At 38.5% G+C, this 21,425-nt stretch overlaps 1 protein-coding gene across 21 annotated transcripts in view; it reads right to left on the bottom strand.

Annotated features, from left to right (window-relative positions):
• The window catches only part of Heph (polypyrimidine tract-binding protein 1 heph), a 364,683-nt gene that overhangs the window by 33,812 nt on the left and 309,446 nt on the right, over window positions 1-21,425 (bottom strand). For 19 of the 21 annotated variants that reach the window (XM_083103263.1, XM_083103264.1, XM_083103265.1 and 16 more), the window contains 2 exons: window positions 21,134-21,322; window positions 1,914-2,051 (listed from right to left, as the gene is read on the bottom strand). In XM_083103263.1, coding sequence (XP_082959389.1) covers window positions 1,914-2,051; window positions 21,134-21,322 — 327 coding nt within the window. The remainder of the gene's footprint in view (window positions 1-1,913; window positions 2,052-21,133; window positions 21,323-21,425) is intronic. The other 2 variants (XM_083103266.1, XM_083103279.1) reach the window with 1 other exon arrangement.

Below are 21,425 nucleotides of genomic sequence, written 5' to 3'. Positions count from 1 at the left end.
ATCGGCTTAGCACGTCGTCGTCGCTGCTCTCTTCGCTCCGACCTGATTCCACATGTTCGAGGAAAAAAAAAAAACAAAAACGCTATCCTCTATATACGCGCACTCGGGTAAATCGATAGTGTTAAGGATAGTTTCCTCACACGCTACTCACATTTGCAATTCCTCCGGGACATTTGGAGAAAAACAAAAAGCCTTTGTATCGAGATGGACCCGACGCAAATCCTATAGATATGTTTACATGAATAACTTTAGTTTGCAAGTTGTTTTTTGCGATAACTCTTGGAAATAACTGGAAACGAGAGAAATTTATTATTCTGTTGCGCTGCGATTTAGCATTCAATCAATTTGAATCTCTCACTATGTATTATCGACATTACATAATAATTAATGTGTAAGATAACGTAAATAAAAATTTATTAAATTCTTTCGATGTGTGGACAATAAATTTGAGAGGTACTTGTGTCAGGTTGATGTTATTACTTTTTCCCGAGGGTACAACAATAAGGCGCACACATCTTACTTTCACGTACTTGCGAAAGACATCTTTGTACACCATATCGTCGGGAGATATTATTTGCGACGCTATTGAGCACGTTTAAAAATGCATAGGCCACTCAACTCGAACCGGAAGCACTCCAGTTATCCTATTATCCGGAATCCTCAGGGGCAAGACTCACCCTTCTTTAATGATGACGATATTTGCCCCTTATTATGAAAACAAGTTCTATTTTTATAAGCATGAAAAAATATATATATTTTTATAAACATACAAAAATATATATTGACAAAATCGTGAATTATGATATAAATAGGTTTTATTTTCACTTGAATTTAAGATTAAAAAGTATTACTTTTGTGAAGTGTAAAAAATTAAAAGTTCCACGTAAAAATAAAAATCTACATTAATTTTATTGTCAATCTGTAATATCGGAAACTCAATTATTTTTTTCATGCTTTTTCGTGTGCGCCCGAGTACATTTACTGGTTTTCAGAAAAAATTTACTTTCATATAAAAATTTCCATAAAATTTATTGCTTTAGCATAACATTTAAAATCGCTGCAATTTACTTTATCAACTTCGAAGCGTTTCGATAACGAAGCGAAATGTCAATTTCGTTGCGAGTGCAATTAGTGTCTTAAGATTGTCGTATAAAATGTATCGCGCCAAACAACTCTGGCAATTCCGATGGTCGCGCGGGTGCGGCAAGGAGATTATTCTATAACTTTAACAATCAATTATTTAGAATTCAGTTATCTCGGCGGAACGACCGGCGGTATATTTAATTTTAAAACTGCAAACAGTCGCCCGCAGTAGCGCTCGCAGACGACAAGCACTCAATATGTAAAACGCGATGTAACTTCCGCCGCGGCCGCAACTCTGGCTCCGCGCGGATTAATCAAGCGGAATTCACGCCCGACTTGTAAACGTTGATCAAATATCCGCGAGCGAGTTAACGACCGCGGGATTGTCTGCGAAATTCGACTAATTCAAACTCTGTCGCGCGACATTTTTCGGCATCCGTCGAAGTTAAATTACATTAGCCCTTTCGGCGTCCCCGGGAAATTAGGGGCGTGCTTTCTCCTCGTTTATAATCCGCAAGCACGCGGTTTGTGTGTGGAGAAATCTTTTACACAGATTCTCTTTTTTTTCTTTTTTATGACAAGTCCCAGTTTTCAAATCTGATCCAGTAAAAAATTCTCCAAAAAATTCCTAAAGCATTTTACCATGTAGAGAGCCATGAAAAATTTCCGTTTCTTTCTTCAACACTCTTTTCGCACATGTATATATTTGAATATGTATATAATTTATCGTGTCGCATTACACGCGATACTGCATTCAGCGCGACCGCTTTCAATATAAAACGTAGAAATAATAAATGGGTCGGCCAGGTGGTCCGGCTTTGCGTGCTTACCTGATAAAGTATGTCGAGGGTGATCGGATAAAGCATGTGCTCCACGATGACTCGGAGAACCGTGTTGGGTCCGCCCTGGGTCTCGCCGGCACTGGTTACCTGATTTTGTCCGGCAATTGCAACCTGGTTATTCGAATTCTGCAACAGAGAACGAGAACAAAAACGAAATTAAGCGCTTTGAGCGAATCGATTGCTATCGATGCATTTACGTGTCGTCCGAAAGGTACACTAAAAATACAAGTTGGCCAAGTTCCACAAGACGTAAATTCCATTTCAATTTCATTGATGTAACTTTCGAAAGTAAAAACTTGGTTCTCTTGTATTTTCAGGATTTCCTACGTAAGCAGATTGAAGGTTTGTTTATAAATTTAAATATATATAAATTATATATAATATATATAATTATATGTATAAACCAACAATGTGAAATAGTAATATTAATCAATGTAATTATTTTAATCCAATATGTGTGCGAAGTATTAAATATTTACTCGACAAAAATATGCTGACAACATTAGATTGTATTATTGTACGAGTGTATTGATAATAAAATAAACACATCATAAGTATGTATTGTATATATGTATTATTTGTCAAAATCATTTGCAGTGTTTGCAATCGTTCATATTTTACGGATAACAAATAATTTATTAAATAAGATAATAGTAATTATATATAATTTTGTATTTTAAATTATAATACACAAACGTAAATCTTTTATATTTATTTGTACAGAAAGTTATTGTGTGCTTTTCAATGATGAAATGATTTGAAATTGAAGTGATTTAAAGAGAATACATTATGGAAAATCTTACGACTTCGATACGATGTATGATCCTTCTTCTTCGTACGATAAGAAACAGATCATGAAAATTCTGTCTCGGCTTGTCCGCTGAGCGTGATGAAGCGGAATGGAAAATGATTTCTTTGAAGTGAGAAGCAGAAAGCAAGCGTCGGAAAAAAAACGAAGAAAAATGCGGGAGGGCAAACGAAAATAGATGCAAGAGTATTAAAATCGGACGCATACTGAGCGTAAAAACGAGAAGACATTATACTTTGTAAGTGAGAGCCGTATAATGGACGATGGCGCTGCTGGATTATTAAAAGAAGCCGTGTCTTTCCGAGTCTCACCGAATGAAACATCCGGTACGTTCGGTCCTAATAATTGAATTGGCAGATTGCGGAAATTAAGTTACAGCAAGAATCACGCAATTTTTCTTTAACAATCAATTGATAATTATATATTAAAATAGAGTATATATATGTTTCATTTAAATTATCTAATTGTTCATTCTATTTTTTAATTTTATTTAAGGTTTAACATTTTATAACTTTATTTCAATATTTAATTACTCATTATGTTCTCCTTTTAAAAAGGATTTGAATAAGTATTTATTCACAGGATGCGAAACTTTTATAAGAAATAGAATCGTTAAAATATAATTTTCGGCGAATATTTTTTTTTCGCAAAATTTCTCAATTACTTTAAGAGCGAAATCATGTTAAAAACATGACAAAGCATTGTCCGTTCTTCCTATCCTTGGCACGTGCGAAATGCGTCTGACGTACCGTCGCCGTTTTCATCAGCTGCCGCTGCCGGTAAAGCTGTCAAAGTGAACTTTAAGGAGTACGACGCGGCAGGGGCATTAGCATAAAATGCTAAAGAAACGCGCCACATTAGAATTTCGATGTAGATTAAAGCGCGGCACCCGGCAAGGCTCCTAAATCTGACTTCGTAAAAATAACTTCTTTCCGAGCCTCGAGTATCCTAACGAAATTTCCAGCGCGACAGGAAATCATCTTCGCTTCCTGATTCGCGCAGAATTGCTGGATAATTCGAGCCTTAGATAAGTAGTTTAAGAGTTAATTATTCAATTATTGCGAATAAAAATTTGTAATGTAAACACATGAACAATTGAAAATAAATATTAAAATAATCTTACGCCAAACAATAAATCGTCCAGTTTTATTATTAATAAATCATATATTTAATAAATGATTATAAACGCAAGAACCTCAACTTTAATTCTGATGAATAAAATACGAATTGAAGACGTAGAATTGCATCTCGATTATTGCAGCAAGCGCAACGATTGTTATTAGCTTTCATCGGAAGCCATTTCAAACAAATTTCAAACACAAGGTGCAGTGAACACACTTGGCTTCGATGTAGCATTTTTCACGAAGTGGTATACAATATCTTTAATAGAGACGTTCAATGGAAGGAATTCAGAATAACCGATAAACAAGCAGAAGACAAATATAGACTTGCGAGGAACTCGAACAGACTTTATGTCGAAACGCAATCGCGGATATGCTACACTTAGAAGATGTTGCATTTAACCGCGCAAATATCTTGACCTAAAAAATACGGCACACTAAGAAGGGATATAAAAACAAGAGATAAAACCAAGCTACAAAAAGCGTATAGTTCTTCAGCGGCGAATGATGATCGCAACAATTCGAAAGAAGTAACTCGAGTGCATGACGTAAAGTTCCACTTCGCGGGACGCTTCATAAACGCGAGAGCTTTTGATTCTGCGGCTTTTGATGTTTTCACATATGTTCGAACGGATCGAGATATTCAAAATGCGAGAAAACATTGAAAACTAATGTTTTGTAGTTTTAGATTTTTCAATTATTTAGAAAAAAAATAATTTTGTAATAATATTAAGGCAGAGAATCATAAATAAAAATTGAAATCATAAATAAGAATCTTTTACAATTTTGATATTTTTTACTCTTAAATTCTTCGCAGAAAAAAGGTGTGGAATCATTTTAAAAATTGTTGGAATAAACAATTTCTCACATACTTAACGTCCGGATTAAATAAATAATTAATGGCTAGTCTTTTTTTCATTACGCACCTTTCATGAAATTTACAAGTGTGTTTTCTACCTCGTTCCTTAATTATTCTTAACTTCATTTTGTTTTTATTTTTGATAAAAAGCGAGCTTTTACACATAATTCAGCATTTCGTTTCATCGTACATTCGTTTAATTGCGATGTAAAATAGATCGGGACGTCGTCGCGAACGGAAACTACGTCGACCGTATCTACTAATAATTTTACGAGCGATTTTATCGAAGTTCGCATCGCGCGCTCGCGGTTTAGTCGAGTTTCCGCACGGATTCGAAGCGGTTTCCGGAGTTGACGAGGTCTAAACCTGAAATGTTTCAGTTTCTAACTGTAAATGTACTGCAAATAATTCACAGAAAAACTCGAGATGCATCGGGGACTAATTGCAATAAAAACAGATCAATTGAGATATAAACCAAAAGCATATTAAGAACAATTTAAATAATCGCGAATGAAAACGATTAAAATGTAGAGTTGCTCGAATATCGTGCTTATATAAATATTCGCAGTAAATATGAGTCAACTGTTGGAATTATTTTAACATAAAACTAGAAGCATTTACGAAGTCGCAATCCATTTACCTGTATCGTCATGACGATCCTTCAGAACGGATAATATTCGAGGACGTCGAGCTTTTTTAAAAGGAAAGGATTAATTTTAACATCCTGACATCGGGCGAAGAGAAGGGAAGGGAAGGAGGCGAAAGTTTGCCAGCTGTTAATTAATTAGCCTGACAAACGTTAACCGACGGCTGCCCGTCCCATCGAATCTGCCGTAAGGGTGGCGTGCGGCCGGCCATTTTATCCGAGAATTAATCCTAAAAGTTGCGCACATCCCCTCGTCTCCTCCTCCCGCACTGCGTTTCTTCCCCCTTCGTTCCCCATCTTTGCCCCTTCCTTCGCGATGTCGGTTCCCCTCAATTAGCGGCCCATAAATTCCCATGCGAAACATAAATTCATGCGGACACTCTTCGCTCTCTTATTTCGCCCCCCTCCTCCTACATCTCCTATCTTTTTCCGAAGTAATTCTCGAGATCGCCTCTCCCGATGCAATCCTTTTTATCGGGACCATGCGTCTTCCGCGAGAGACACGCGATATATCGGGAGATTCCTGGGAATCCTATCAAAACCGCCGCAAAAGAAATTTTCCGCCTACTCGAGCACGCTCTCACGAAATCTAATTTTTATTCGCCGCTTATCGGAGAATTAAACGTCACGTCGAAAATAACGGACGAGTAAAAGTCAGAAAGATCTATTCGGTGTTTTTATCGTTAGCGCGAGTACCGATGAATTTCGCATGAGGTGTCAACTAATTACGCCACGAAATAATATTCCGTCTCTTTCGTAATAAACTCCCTCGAATTGAGGATAAATCTCGAAACTTCTCAAAGATTTCACGTTATTTTCCACATTTTATTTTGTTATGCTCATCGACGTCGTTCCCGAAAATGTTACGTAAATTAATAACGAAGTTATAGTCGTTATATCATCTTATTTTAGCAACGAGTCATCTAGACGACCAAGCCGCATGAATTTATATCAAAATGAGCAACATATGTTTACGTCCCTAAATATTTACTGATGTATATGATGTGTATATTAACCAGCTCTCTTAATTAAAATTACAATATTATGCTCATAATATTAGAATTATGGTATACTGAACCATGTGTAAATTTTAAATTTCTATTATTCTTGCGTAAAATTAATTATATTTCGCAGAATTCGCGCTGTGTAAATAAGACTTATTTAAATTATAAAATTATATATTAAATTGTGCGCAATAGTTACGAATGCAAATGAATGTATATTAAATGAATAAAATAATATTTTATTTCACATTTCGCTGACGTAAATGTAACGTAAGTGTATTATACGTAAATTATTTTCTCTGTATTTTTCGCTAAAACTGCGTCTTTTATTCAATAAAACGTCATCGTAACGAAGAAGGATAGACATTTCCGTTCCAGCAGATTTCGATGGAAAGACGAAAGGATCTACTTCTTCCCCACCGTTTAGAGAATACTTAACTACCGACTTAATTATACTGAATGTCGATAATAAAGTCACCATCTGTGAGCGGCCTGGGAGAGGCTTGATTAAAGCCATCCTTTAAGCTGCCAAAGAAAGATCTTCAGAGGGGAGAGGGAAAGTTTTCCACCCGAAAACTACCATTCTCGTTCGAAACTCCCACCGTGAAATAATAATCCTAATTATTGTTATCGTAACTCGCACAATAGAAACCCGGAGAGAAGTAGCGGGCGGCTGCTGCTGCTGCCTTTACGATACTTAGCAAGCTCAATAATATACAGAGTGTCTCAATCATAACACATTTTCTCTTAACTCTTATAATTCGTGAACCATAAATGATTACGAAAATTTCACCTTTGTTCTGCATTTTTTATATTTATTAGGCATATTTAAATGGCAAACAAATTTCAAAAACATCGCGTATAAATTTAATTTAATCGTCATGTGATGATTCCGTTTATTTTTATTTTTTTTCTTCGATGTGTTTGTTTAAATGGCCACTGGGCATTTAAAAAATGGAATATTAAAACTAAATTATTTAAATTGTTTCGTTTAAATATAAAATATTATTTTCTTTAATTTGTTTTCCGCAAGAATAATAGATAGAAATACATAAGAAATATTTAGGTTAAATATGATGATTTATAAAAATAACTATTAATATATTGTAATAAAACATGAAAAAAAGAAAATCAATTGCAGAAACGTAAATAATAAAAGAAAAATAGAATTTAAATTCATGAAAATATATGATACTTGAATATGCTGCCCATATTAAAAACAAATAATGTTAAATCTATTTTTTTAAATCTCCATAACGAGAAATGTGCATATCTGAAAAACATTAATTTTTCTGATTTATAAAATCTACTAAATATTTCAAATGAGATTTAATTAATATATATAAATAAATTATTATACTATATTAATCATTTATAATTCAGTACGCAAGCAGGAGAGAGAGAGAGAGAGAGAAATAAATATTTTTAGATCTTTTATTCTGCATATATTATATTCTTTTTTTTCTTCGATTTTATCAATAATTGAACGAGAACAAAACTACTCGCTTTTTCGCACGAATGGACTTTGCTCATATCGGATTCTCACGTAAAGCAGAATTCCGGCGAATGATAAAAAACGTCTAGTATTAGAATGTTGTGATCCGCAACATGTGCGCGGCGGGCATTCGGCTGCTGCAGGATTGCCACGGCGGTCCAGATCGTTACCGTCACTATGCACTTGCCCCGAAGCCGCTTTCAAGGGGTGAAATAACTACTCCTAGGGGTAGTTTCTATCCCGCTTTGATAGCACGGCCTCGGAACTAACGGTGAGTGCCGAGACTGAGAATATTACTATAACCTTCCATACTCGTTGCCGCTGATCTTCCACCCACACTTCTCTCTCTCTCTTTCTCTCTTGCTTTCGCTTAACGTCTTTCTCCCTAGCCAATCGCGGTAGGCTATCTCTCTGCATCTTTCTATAGGCCTTCGATAAAATCCGACGAGGCTGTTTTTTTCGAGACCGCCATCGCGGACTCGCACCGGAAGTTACGGGCGGAAGATCGCGGCGTCAGGAAATCGTGTCGTAAAGCTTCACCGAGAACACCATGGCGCGAAAAACCGCGAGAGCGTTAAAGTTTCGCATACGCTATCTCTCGCCAAGATCTGAAGCTTCGCGGATGTTCCTCAGGATCTCATCTCCTTCTCTCGCGGTCTATCGGGAAATTTACGAGCCGTTCTCCGTGCGGTATAATAAGCCAATCTGTTCGCACAAACGTGTCACGATCTGTATAAATCTTTTTGCCGAGCGAATCCTTCTTGTCTCTCCCCCGAGATTGAGATTTTTCGGTTTCGCGATTTCACAAGTTTGTCCACGATTCGTTTTTGGATTTTTTGTATCCGACGTGCTGTCAGGTTTCCATTTCGTTGTCGCGTAAAAGTCGTTGCGACAAAAGTTTTAGCTGCTCTTCAAACTAAAATTTTTTTTTTTTTTTTCAAACTTTAGTACTCGATCGAGAAACGTCACTTTCTCAGGCTATGACAGGAGATATCAGCTAAAAACAACACAGAATAATAAACAACACTATTCGGCAATTCTCATGATAAAATGATTGGTAGGTCAGTGTTAAAAAAATGGCATTTTCAACTCTGAAAAGATGACGATTAACGACTGCGAAACGCTACTGTCTTTTTTTATGTCATCTCCTTCTTTTGAAAAGACTCGTATTGTCGAAACGATTTATTTGATCGGCGATACACTGTTCGTTTAATCGCATTGAATTTGAGTAACGACGCTCTTGGCTGAAGTTATTGAAAAAGAGACGGCAGTCCACAGGGATGATTAATACCGTTTTATTCCGGCTATTGTTACTTTTTTCTCGCATCCCCACTATTTAATTGCGTTCGACCCGCGACTCTGAATAAATTACATTCGCCCGGGAATTATTTGTTTCAAATGAGAATCACGACGAGAGAGAATTTCGAGAATACCGTCTGCTGTCTTTCTCATTGTCGAATTGCTCGAGAAAATAATAGTCTGAGAAAATATAAGAGGCTTCCGCGGACCGCAATATCACCGGGAGTTTTATAAAATCTATCTGAATTCTGTGACGCGGAGTAACGCCATTCTATTAGATGGTAGAATTATTACGTGAACATTTTGACAATTTATTAATAATTGTTAGCGATGCCAAAAAATTCGATACTTGATTGTTCTGTATTTTAAACAAGTTTTTCGTATATCAATAGCGACAAAGAGAGAGATTCCCTTAGTCTCGCACGATTTCATTCTTCGAAAGACAAATAGCTAGGATAAATATCTTTCTTCTATAATCTCTAATTAATATCGCCGACCGGATTATTCCGCGATACACTGTTTAACTTCATTCCGAGGGAATGCGAAATGATCCTTTTCGCGGTATAACGTGCATTTGAAGGCGAAACGAAGGAATTAAGAATTAATGCACGCTCGGGAGCGAGAAGCCGCCGGTGGATTGCTGGATAGAAGCCGCACGAATTGCCGAGAAACGTCTTGCGATTTCTTGACGAAACGAGCGAGGATAACACGCCGGAATACGACTATCCGCAGGATATTCCGCGAACGTAACAGAAGAAGAAAGAGAGAAAAAGAGGGAAAGAGAAAGAGAGACATGGTTAAAAAACGAGAAGCGGCGCGATAAGAAAACTGCGGAAAGTGCTGCACGCTCGTTACACGAGCAGCGCAAAAATTTTTCCTGAATAATTCATCGGCCAACGGTGATGGAATTTCTGCCGTATACGTGTGCAGAGATGCGGCGCGGAACCAATGTGTATATCACCGCTAATGGACAATGAAAGACGCGAATTAAAAAGTAAGCGGATCTTATCAGCGATGATCGTTGACGCGATTAAAATCGACTGGCCGAAAATAAAGGGAGAACGATTAACTGCAGTACTTTATAGTTTTTCCGAAAGATTCGAGAAATTATTTTGGCTCTCTTGTATTAATCTTTCTCTCGTTCGTTATTTTTTTGTAAAATTTATAAATTATTATATTAAAAAAATATAAATTTCTGCTTAAATTTCTATTCGAAAAATATATCATATAAAAGATGAATTAAAAAAATTAGATGTATATAAAATGCATTAATAGGCTTTTTTTTCGATACGATCGTTTCGATGTTCACTATATCTTTAACGGCTTCCAAACGTCCATTTGGTGGATTCAATTCGTTTAAATTTTCACGATCCGATTGTCACGACCAACGAATGAAGAAGCGCATCAAGCGAAAAAATTCGACAGTCCCATGTGCGATTCCGTCAAACTAAATTCCTTCCGAACTTCATGTTCACGGCTCGATATATCTCTTTCGCACAGGCGGTGGCGGCTCCGTTAACGTCGCGCGTTGTTACGCGCGTAATTTTCGGTCGCGGCAGAATATTTGCCGGCCTGGTCGATGATACGGCCATCGATTTCAATCATACGCAACCCTGACACCATTTTCCTCACCCCCTTTCGAGTCAACATATTCCATTATACGTACTCCGAGTTTTTCGACTCCGGCAGCAGCCTCACGCATCTCGCTTTTTCGGGATTTTCGTTTTTCTTCCTTTCTTTCCGCTTCTATTTGTCTCGTCTTCTCTCCTCTCTCTCTTTCTTTCGTTTTTTTAATGCTCGTACATACACCTCGCGAGCGAGGGATAAAGGACGCGCGTTCATTGGACGACATTACGAGCGGGATTCGCTGCTGTCAAAATGATTGAGTGGCCCACCCAGCCAGACGGACTCTTCTGCAGTCAGAATAATCAGTCTTCCCGGCTTGTAGCATCACCCCTTTTTCACTCTGTCGCACCCTCTCTCGTCGTTCTCCCAGAGCCCCTTGTGTCGTACTGGGATCCAAGAATTGTCAAAGCTATCTTGCTCGTAATGTCGAACGAAATCAAAATCGAGCATCGCGTTCGCATAGCACTTGGCGAGACTTTTCCTACAGAAAAAAGTATTCGCGATAAATTCCTGAAAAATCGTTTTCGGGGATATCTTTTCTTTAATTTCTTTCCCTCGATACGTCGCACAGTGTGTTTTCCTTATATATTTTCGTCCCCTCAACTTTTATCTCGCTGCTACATTTACATTCGATATAATATATCCATTATACACAAGTTCCTCTGAAATTGCTTGCGATATTACTCAGAGATATTGTCGTATTCACTCTTATATATATGGCACTCTTTTCTAAAACCATTCTATAAAACAGCAAGATAATTTATATCTGAAATATTCATACTGATGTCAAATTTCGTTGAAAAGTCAAGGACGTGTCCCTCGCATTCCCAAGACACCCCTACTTCTTCATGTATGTCCCTATGTATGTCCACAGGGTGCGTTTTGTCAGGGGAAAAAGAAACGAATCGTCTATCTATCTTCGCGCACCCTCTCGCGCTCTCTTCGCTCTTGTATTAGTAAAAGCGCCAATAGGCTCGCGTGTGCAGCTTTACGATATGCGTACAAAGTCGTCGATACCGTTATCGAAGCAGGTATACAAAGATTCCAAGAGGACGCGGAGGGATGGTCTTGAGAGAGGACAGGGTGCGGCGACCTTTCAGATTTGTTGCGGAAAAGTATTCGATTTTTCTCGCCGTCTCTCGGCAAAGGGAGCTCTTTCTGTTTCGCGGCAACGGCGAGATGGTGAAATATGACGGGTGAGGACGAGAAAACGCGTCGAATGTGGAAAATGATGGATTAGACTGGCGTTGCTTATGCTTTAACACGCGACGAAAGAGGGATGAGGATTTTCTCTCGCCAACTCGCGTATGCGATTTGTCGCGCGATCTACATCGATCGCTCTAATAAAAATTTCCCCCGTCTCTGAAAAAAAAATTCTGGGTAAACCTGTGAGATGCATTTAGTAATGCATTTTTTGAAATATTTAGTTTTTATCATCAAGTTTAATAATAATAACAAAATATTTAGTAATAGTTACAAACATTTTCAAAAAATAGTTATAAATATTTTGCGTTTAGCTGAATCCACTAAATCTCAAGATTAACTAAATTATTTCCTCTTAATCACCTATACGTTTAGTTGAAACTATTTCACCACAGCAGTGGGTAACATTTATCAAGTTTGGATTATTATAATCAATTATAGTCACTCTTTTTTTTCAGTGATATCATCTCGCGCTAGATTTCAACAATCGATTATAGAACACATAACAGCGACATTTCATCGGATACGGTCTAAATGGTGCAATGCCTATCGTGTACCTAATTATCGTGTCCACATGCTAATGCCGATAATTATCTCCGCGCGACGATTGCAATAACGTCCTAAATCAACAATTGTGATTATCTTGTTCCATCTATATTATTGCCGGGATGATTAATATTCTATCTTCAAATCAAATGCATTATGTATATGCCGCAGTTATATTACAACGTCTGTGACGTCAGAGGCGAGAGGTAGGTAGGTCACTTTTTCTTTTACATACGTTGAAATAAACGAGTTTGCCCGCATGCGCCATCGGTCGCGATAAAGTGTACTCGTAAAATGTGTCCCGCGAACTCCCCGGCTCCGGATCGTGAATTAATAAATAGACGCGAAAGTTAATCAACCGTCCCGCGCGCTGGCAAAGTTTACTTTTGTCGAAAAATGTTACGGATTAAATTACACGGCTGTTTAGATTAAATTACAAAGTCCACTCTATTGAATTGCGGCATGTCGGAAAGTTTTTCCGCATACAGGTGAAAAGCTCATTTATTTCGACCGCTATATACCGTGAAAAAAAATTACACGCAATTTCTCGTCTCTGACGTGATAATGCAATACAGTCGCAGTGACTTGATCTAGGAGATAAAACACAGCAATATCGCCAAATCTAATTTGGTCGGGCGATTTTTTATATATATATAAAAAAAACGAGATAAGATTACCCATCCATAATCTTATGCTGTCAAATTAATTTTATTTTTGACTTTGACAGATGAATTTTATTTTTTATATATCAATTAATATAATACGGAGTTTACGATACACCGATATTACCTCAAACAGCTTGCGTTGTACACACGGAGATAAAGATGCCGGTAATGTTGCGAGATATCTGCAGAAATTCCGTTCGTCCCAGCGAGATAGACATTCTCGGTCGGGCCGAAATTTCGCCCGAGGAGAAGAGGGGTCGAAAGCGACATTTTCTCTCGACGATAAAGCTCGCTCGTGCAGGTCGGGTAAGAGAAGAAGGGAGGATTCGGTAGCTCAAGGGTGCGTGGAGAGGACCTCGGGCCTCTGTAACGCGACGGTCTTCATGGCTTGCATATTTCAGAGCTCGATGCAGTGAATGTAGGTCTAACAATGGCACATTGTTATTCGGACCTGTCGCGGCTGCCAGCCAAAGTGGAGCAGGGTGGCTATGGATGAGGGGGAGAAGGAGCGGGGTTAAAAGGGATGGGTTGAGTTACCGGCCACGGAAATATAGGGGGAAGGCAGAGAGAGAGAGAGAGAGAGAGAGAGAACTCGAAGGATGGCTACGCGGGCAAGATGGCGTAATATTTTTAATGGAGGGTGTCTCGGGTGATCTACGGCGCGCCGCATTGTTTCTGTGAGACGCTCCGTGTACATTGTATCTCCCTCGTTTTTCCCAACCCTCTTTTCTCACCTGCCTCCTTCCGTCCACCTTATCCTTTCTTTTCATTCTTGTCACTCGTGGTATCCCGAAAAATCCGACAAAAATACGTCCACGACGATCGAGTTATTAAAATATACGAAATACATGTCACACATACATAATACAGATGCTATCGAAATAATGAAGAACAAATCGCAACTTTCAATGACTTCTTTTAACAAATAGCGAATTCTCTTCGCAAAATTTGTAACCGCAATAAGTCGAGCGCGAAGTAAAATGATTCCTATAAAAACAGAATCAGTGCCGTGATATAAAGGAACGCAGATCTACAATGCGAATCCAACAATCGCAATGGTGGGTTTGTGTATCGCACAATTGCAAATTATGCCACTCTACCCGCGTATATACTAGCGGAGAAAAAAAGAACGAGAGGAAATCCATTGCCAGAGTTTCCCTCCGGCAAGATTATATATATACGCGCGATCACTTTTCCGGCTTTAACGCCCGCTTTTATGTTGCTCGCAATTACCCCGCTGGAAGGCATTAGCTCGTAAACAATGGCCGCGCGGCGAACAGATTAATAATCCTTGTCAAGATTAAGCTGCTACGTATTATTTAAGTCTTTAATTGAACGTGTTAGGCGCCATTTTAACGACGCCTAATCGTCAAGAGTATTGTCAAAAAATTATAAATTCTTCGTCCAATATTAAAATTGCCGTCTAGGAAATTACTCCCGTTATACCATCTCCCTCATCAATTCTTCATTTTACTCGTACTACGCAGTAACTTTTTCATGCACCCTATATGTCCTTCATACATACCGTTACGTGTGCATACGCGCGTTCGCGGTTCCCTTGCATTTTTATCGCCCCCGCAGCTCGCTGAAAATCGAATATTCAGTTTTACTTTTTCCACCCTTGGAGCTCTGTTTTTCCAGTTTGTCACTGCATTACTTTGCATCCTGACTACATATTGCTTTTTCTGTTCAGAAATCGCCATCTTCTTTCCTCCCTCGCCGGTTCGATAACATCCACTACGTGCGCGGAAGTGTACCGACGATAACCCTGTGCCCGACGAATAAAAAGCAACGACATTGGGGCTTCGGCCAAACGCGTCGCTTAACGGACACGTTTACTCCGCGGTAACGCTGATTTATTCATGATCACCACGTTTATCGCCGGTAAACGTCGGCGAAAAATGTTAATGTTGACACGGGATTAATCGCGGAAAATTCACGTAGGCGGTTTGCTCTTTTTTTTTCTCATTTATACACACGTACACCCCGGGATAAAAATCCGAAATCATTCATCGTATGAAAATTCATTACATTCATATTTGTTTTATTGAACGAACATTCATGACCTTTCGAAACAGGTACAGAAGTGATATTACGTAAAAAAGTCCCCTCGAAAAACTCGCATCATATACATCGTGCAACGTGCATATATCTCAATACAATTAACACTATGTATATGCGCCCAGGATTTACTTAAGGCCTAGATCTACAGCCCTGATCTCCCGCGATGCCGTTCCTTCTTTCTTTTTACCGGCGGAAAGTTTTCCGAGAGAACGGAAAAAAAGTCGCACCCCTCGCAACCCGCTCGCCGGTGGTGTAAAGCAGAATTATGTCGTGCCGTTATAGCGCGGGACACGAGGCTGCCTTTTACGGGGGCTTCCTGCCGAGCGGCGAGTTTTAGTTGGAAAGCAAGCGAGCGAGCGATTACTAAAGGCTACCGAAAGTTTTCCTCGTCGGAAAAACCATTAACCGCCTTCCCTTACTCGCATAGGCAGGGCGACACACTTCTGTTGTCGGCTTTGTTACGGCCACTCCGAGCGGAATCTGTTTTAAGGTATTAGGGTACCGAGAGTATCCTCCCGTCTCTCCTTTTCTTCCATGCTTTCTAGCCGCAGGGGTGATAAAAATTTTTCGCGCACGTGGCCTATCGCGACCAACTTTTCCGACAGATTTTCACGCCACGGTTTTGGAATGGTTGATGAAGACGGAAAAGCTCGGGAAACAACATTTTCGAGCTTGGCTATTCGTTATTGCACGCGTGTCAAAAACAAAAGATACACACGCGAGTTATTTTGATACTATAAAAAATCAATTCTAAATATTTTAAAAATACCCGGAATAAGTGATGTGTATTAATTTTTCAACTGCGAAATATTTTGTTGATTTTTAAAAGTAGTAAAGCAAATCTCGAAATAAAGATTGACACTTTTCGTGATTTTATTTCAAAAATTTAATTAACTAAATTACAATGGAATAAAGATTAATTTTTAATTCCATATTTCATAGAGAGAGATTTTTTTAACTCGAAAATATTTCAGAAATTAACTTGCATCCAAAAGCTTTGCAATATGACTGGTACATTTGATACAAAATAACATGTAAAGATGCAGAATAAATACCAATTAGCGTAGAAATAAAGTTACAATGTAAAATATAGGTTTATATGTTGTGCTTGTTCCAATTAAAAACTCCCGAATGCTTTTTACATTTTTGGAGAACTAACATCGTATATCGTATAAATAATATCTAATTAAATGTATCGTAAATAAATGTAATAAACTGCAGGTTAAAAACGTCACGATTTGATTCGACAAAAAAATGTCTCAATTTCCTTGTTCAAAAATAGAAATGAGCTTATTTTTTTTTTTAATTTGTAAGATTCTTCACGACTACTTTTCCTCCTTTCTTCTACTTATAAATATAATATATATAGATGTATTAATATAAAATTCTCCGTTAGCTGCCAAGGTATTTGTGCGCGCGTCCAAATTAAATCCCGTCCCGAGTACAAAAGCGAAATCATTTGAACGAGAATAACGGCAATAAAAGCAACCATGTGAAAGCGCACAGACGGAAATATCTAAATTAATCCAAATTAACTAAATAAGAAAGAAGGAGAGGAGGACGTTACGCTGCAGTGGGAAGCCACGTAAAAATATCTCTTAATTCCGGGCACGGGTTTCCGGATTGCAACAGAAAACTCTTCGAACTCGAGGAAACTAGAAAAAAGTACGGGAGAGTTGAACGTCTCGACGATGCCGTTAAAATTTTTGCGTCAAAAAGCTAAATCAATTTGGATATATAAGTGTAAAATAAATTATATAAATGATAATAAATTATATAAATGATAACAATGCTTACATATATACTTTGCATTAACAATTGCCATTTATGTCTGAAAAATTAAATAAATTTTTTTATGTAAAAATGTACCACAAGCGATGTAGAATTTGATCTTTACATATGTGTATATTATTATTAAAACGTATCTTCAATTTCGTCGTATAATTTCAGTAATTTCTGGGAATTAAAATGTATATATCGATATTATTTCAATCATGATGTTATTATATATATTCTAAGCGCGTAATTAAAAACGTCTGATTACTCCCAGCGTCTATTTCAATGATTAGTCTAATTTTAATTAAATCCATCTTGATAATAATTCATTTTTGGGTCCCACTATATACATTGTAACGTCTCCCCTCGTTTATAACTCATTATCCGAAAAATATCTATCTTTATCTCGTCCATTCTCCTGCTGTAAACACCGTGGCTACGCGTTCCGGGGTCGGTTAAGCTGGGCTCTAAATTAATTACTAAACAATGCCAGGCTGCCGCGGCGCGCGGTTTCTTTATTAAATGAGTTCGCTGGTCGAGCGTTTACTTAACTGACACATTACTCCCAGAGGAAAGGCGAGGAGACGATTGCATTAACTTCGTGTGCCATAAATATATTCGCTTTTTCGGTCTCTTTCACCAAGAATTCGAATTTTCCTAATTTTCGCGGCCTCGCCGACTTATTTTCCGCCCGATCCGAATAAAATTCTATTATTATATCTTGAGTAATCGATATCGCGCGAGCTTTTTGGGGACGCTTATGTAATCAACAAGAAAAGCAAGGTTCAAATTTTCATATACAAAGAAAACAAAAATTAAAATAAAGAGGAAACACAAACGAAAACCAAGTTGAAAATGTTAGACTATTGAGAACTTTATCAGATTTAAATTGCATAAATCTCGTTAACTTACATAAAGACGAAGTGCTCCTCCGGCACGACTCGCATAAATCAGACATCCTTCATCGGAGAGATGCGCGACGATATTTTAATCGCGAGTAAAAGGTGCGGCTGACATCGTCGCGGATTTGTGTATGTTTCCTCGTTCATGTAAAATTGATTTCTTTTCTCCGAGGAGCGAGTCCTCGGGAGGAGAGCACATCGCTTAGATGCGCGACATTCGTCTTGCGTTCGGCCCGCAAAATTTCCGGCATCATCGTCGCCCACGTCGCGAACTGCACGAGCGATGCATCGCCGAGGCTTTCACGGCGATTGCTTTTTCGGCATCGTTTGTCAGCCCGGACGCACGGTGAGAAATCATTCGAGCATAGAGGGAACGAACTCGCCGAGAAACTGAAAATCTTCCTCCGTCAGCCATCTTTGAGTCTACCTCATAGAAATGCCATCGCACTCACGAGAAAAAGGATAATTTGCAAGGATAATTTTAATGTCGCTTTCGCACGAGTGATTCAATTTAATTAATACAAGCTTCTGTAGTTAGCAATTATTAACGAATAAAATATTTGAAGTTAAAAGTGATATTAAAATTGCACAAAAATAGATTATGGATAAAATTATAGTTTGATAAAATATCTTCAAGTATGTATTTTTTATAAACTGTAACTTTCCGCTTAGCCAAAAAACGAAAAACAGATATTAAATTTATGTGCAAGATTAAAATTGAAGAGTTTGAGAGCTTCTATTCTTGAATAAATTACCAATATAGAAATAATATTTTTTCCACACGTTGAAACATCTATCCGATTCTATCTCGAGAAAAATTTACTATCATAATTAAAGAGTTTCACGTTATTTCGATATAGTCTTATCTTTTAGTATTATTTTGGCAACACTTAAAGGAATATGTACGAATATAAGAATATCTAGAGATATACACAAATTGTAGAGAGAATAATTTCCAATGTAACTCGTGCAATTGATTTTCTTTTATTAAATATTTAAATTGAAGCTAAATCGACGAATCATTTAATATTGAGAGAATGAGCAAGCAACGGCAAATTAAATTTAGCAAATATACTTAAATGCTTCAACGCGTTTAAAGTGAATATTATCTCGGGTAAAATTTATTTTCAGATATATTTAATGTGGAGAGATCTTGAAAATAAATTGAATGATAATTGAAAATAAACGATACAAATTAAATTTCTTTCACGAAGAAAGTTGGAAACAATTTCAAACTCTTGCCGGAAATAAAATTTTGCCCGCGCATGAAAAAAGTATATATGGTAAAAACTATACGTGAAAAAAAACTATTTTAAATTCTTTCTATTCCGCTTGTTTTACGATAGCATCCACTCTTAACGAAAACGACGTCGCGACACGCATGTGCAGGGGATAACGTGAGACTTGCGTGCGGGAATTTTCTACGGGGAGTTGCGAATTTTCTCGGCGAAATCGTGGCGCGTCGTGCGGTTCCATAAACCCTGTAGATTGTAAAGTTTCCACGATCACGTGTGCGAAAACTTTCCGCGTGTCAAGAAAGAACATCGACGACGACGCGCGTCGCCGTGTGCCATTTACTCCCTTATTTATTATTTTTCGTGCAGATCCCCGCCGATACACACGCGAAACTTTCCCGGTGGATTCCCCGTGGGATCGGTGTCCGTTTCCACTGCGAAGTTACGTCCCCCGAGAACCGACAGTTTGGTAAGTCGGGGGACAGGGGAGATGAATCGACACGCGGTGGCATCGAAAAACTTACGGAATTACGACGTCGACGACTTGGCGGGGATGGTTAACGATAATATCGGCATCGCTCGATTCTCCCGCGAGGAGACAATGACGCGTGTGCTGGATATAGGAATGGAAACGCTTCAGACATACAAAGTGATGTTGAACGAAATTACTTTATGAAAGACGTTTAACAATAAGAGGAGGGAAAGATGCGCGCGATGGTGCGAGGGTAATAACGCTTTTTCACTCAACGCCCCGCGCGATGCTCCGATCGAATTCCGTTAATTGATTCGCCGGCGAATTAGCATGCTAATTAATTCATCGACAAATTTCATTGGAATCGACCGCACGGCTACGAATTGCGTAGCGAATTAACTAGTTCCAATGATGACCGGCGGCGCACGATGACACGCGCAAGTTTCGAGTGGTATGCGTGACAGACAGTGAACGTCAAGTGAGGACAAGGGGGAAGAAGGGGTGGAGTGTACGTAGCCGGGATGCACTGCCGGCGCTCACGCCCAAGGGATCGTTCATAAATTATGGACACATTAATTATAACGGAGTTTGCGGACGCGAATGTGTGTTTAGATTGACTTGACGGCGAAATGGCCGTCGCATTTCTCCCCCTCCCTTCCCCCGCTTATGTCTCTCTTTCCCTCACATTGTCGCATCGTGCGTCGAATGTTCGATAGTTGGGCAAGGATATGTGTAAGGGACCTGCGGCTTAATTAACTAGCCTGCATAAATAACACGTTACCGAAGCGCGGTTAGATTCGCCGATCTACGCCCGACCGACGCAGTTAACATCCATTGTACCGGGACCGACACGAATCTCTGTCTCACGATTGCCACTTTCGGTCAACGCCTCGAGGCATCGAAATCACTATCATTGACGTAACATACGTGGCGACATAGTATACTCTCGCATAGTGCTCTCTAAAAGTGAATCAGTGTATTATCACTGTAATCAGTGCTGTACTTATAACTGCTTGTAATCAGTGAGTATTTACTGTTTTTCAGTGACAATACACTGATTCACGTTAGTGAAAGTAGTATATACTATTTTCACTAGCGTGAATTAGTGTATTATCACTGAAAAACAGTAAATACTCACTGATTACAGTGATAATACACTGATTCACTTTTAGAGAGTGTCTCTCCTCTTGAGAACGTAAAGATGTACCGTCATTAAAACGTTAATGTTATTTAGACGAAAACAGAGTATGTCATTTCAAAGATAACTTTGATGTAACCGTTTAGCAATTTTTCATATTATTTCGAAATATTTATATATATATATATATATATGTCATACGCGAGAAAAAGAGGAAGAAAGCGAGCGTGCGTTAGAGAAAGGTTGAAAGTTAGTCTAGCGAGCGTAGTTTTCATGCAGCTGCACCCAACCCTCTCCCCCCGAGGTTAGTGAAGCGAGAAAGAAGTGAAGCAAGAAGTATGACACAGACCTCAGAAGTGTTGGCGACATCATTTGTTGGGCTACTGACCGCGTTGTTAGAGTGCGTTTGATCCGTCTTGAGTTCACGGTGATTGCTGAACTGCACGTAGACCGCTCTGCCTCTGAGCTGGGCTATACCGGAAGCGTAATAGGTCACCATGGTCGCTGCAGCATTCTCGTCCGCCATTTCCAGAAATGCCTGCGACAAACGAAAAAGATCATGTCAGTCATGGCGATATGTAAATGTTCAACAAATTAGATCATATGCTCGAATACTGAGATATATTTCTTTTCCAATGTAC

The sequence above is a fragment of the Camponotus vicinus genome, unplaced genomic scaffold, assembly GCF_025532165.1.
Source record: "Camponotus vicinus isolate PSW18456_S1 unplaced genomic scaffold, iyCamVici1.0 SCAF_6, whole genome shotgun sequence".
NCBI classification, from domain to species: Eukaryota; Metazoa; Arthropoda; class Insecta; order Hymenoptera; family Formicidae; genus Camponotus; species Camponotus vicinus.
Note: the sequence above shows the minus strand (reverse complement) of the source record. Positions and strands in the feature narration are given on the sequence as shown.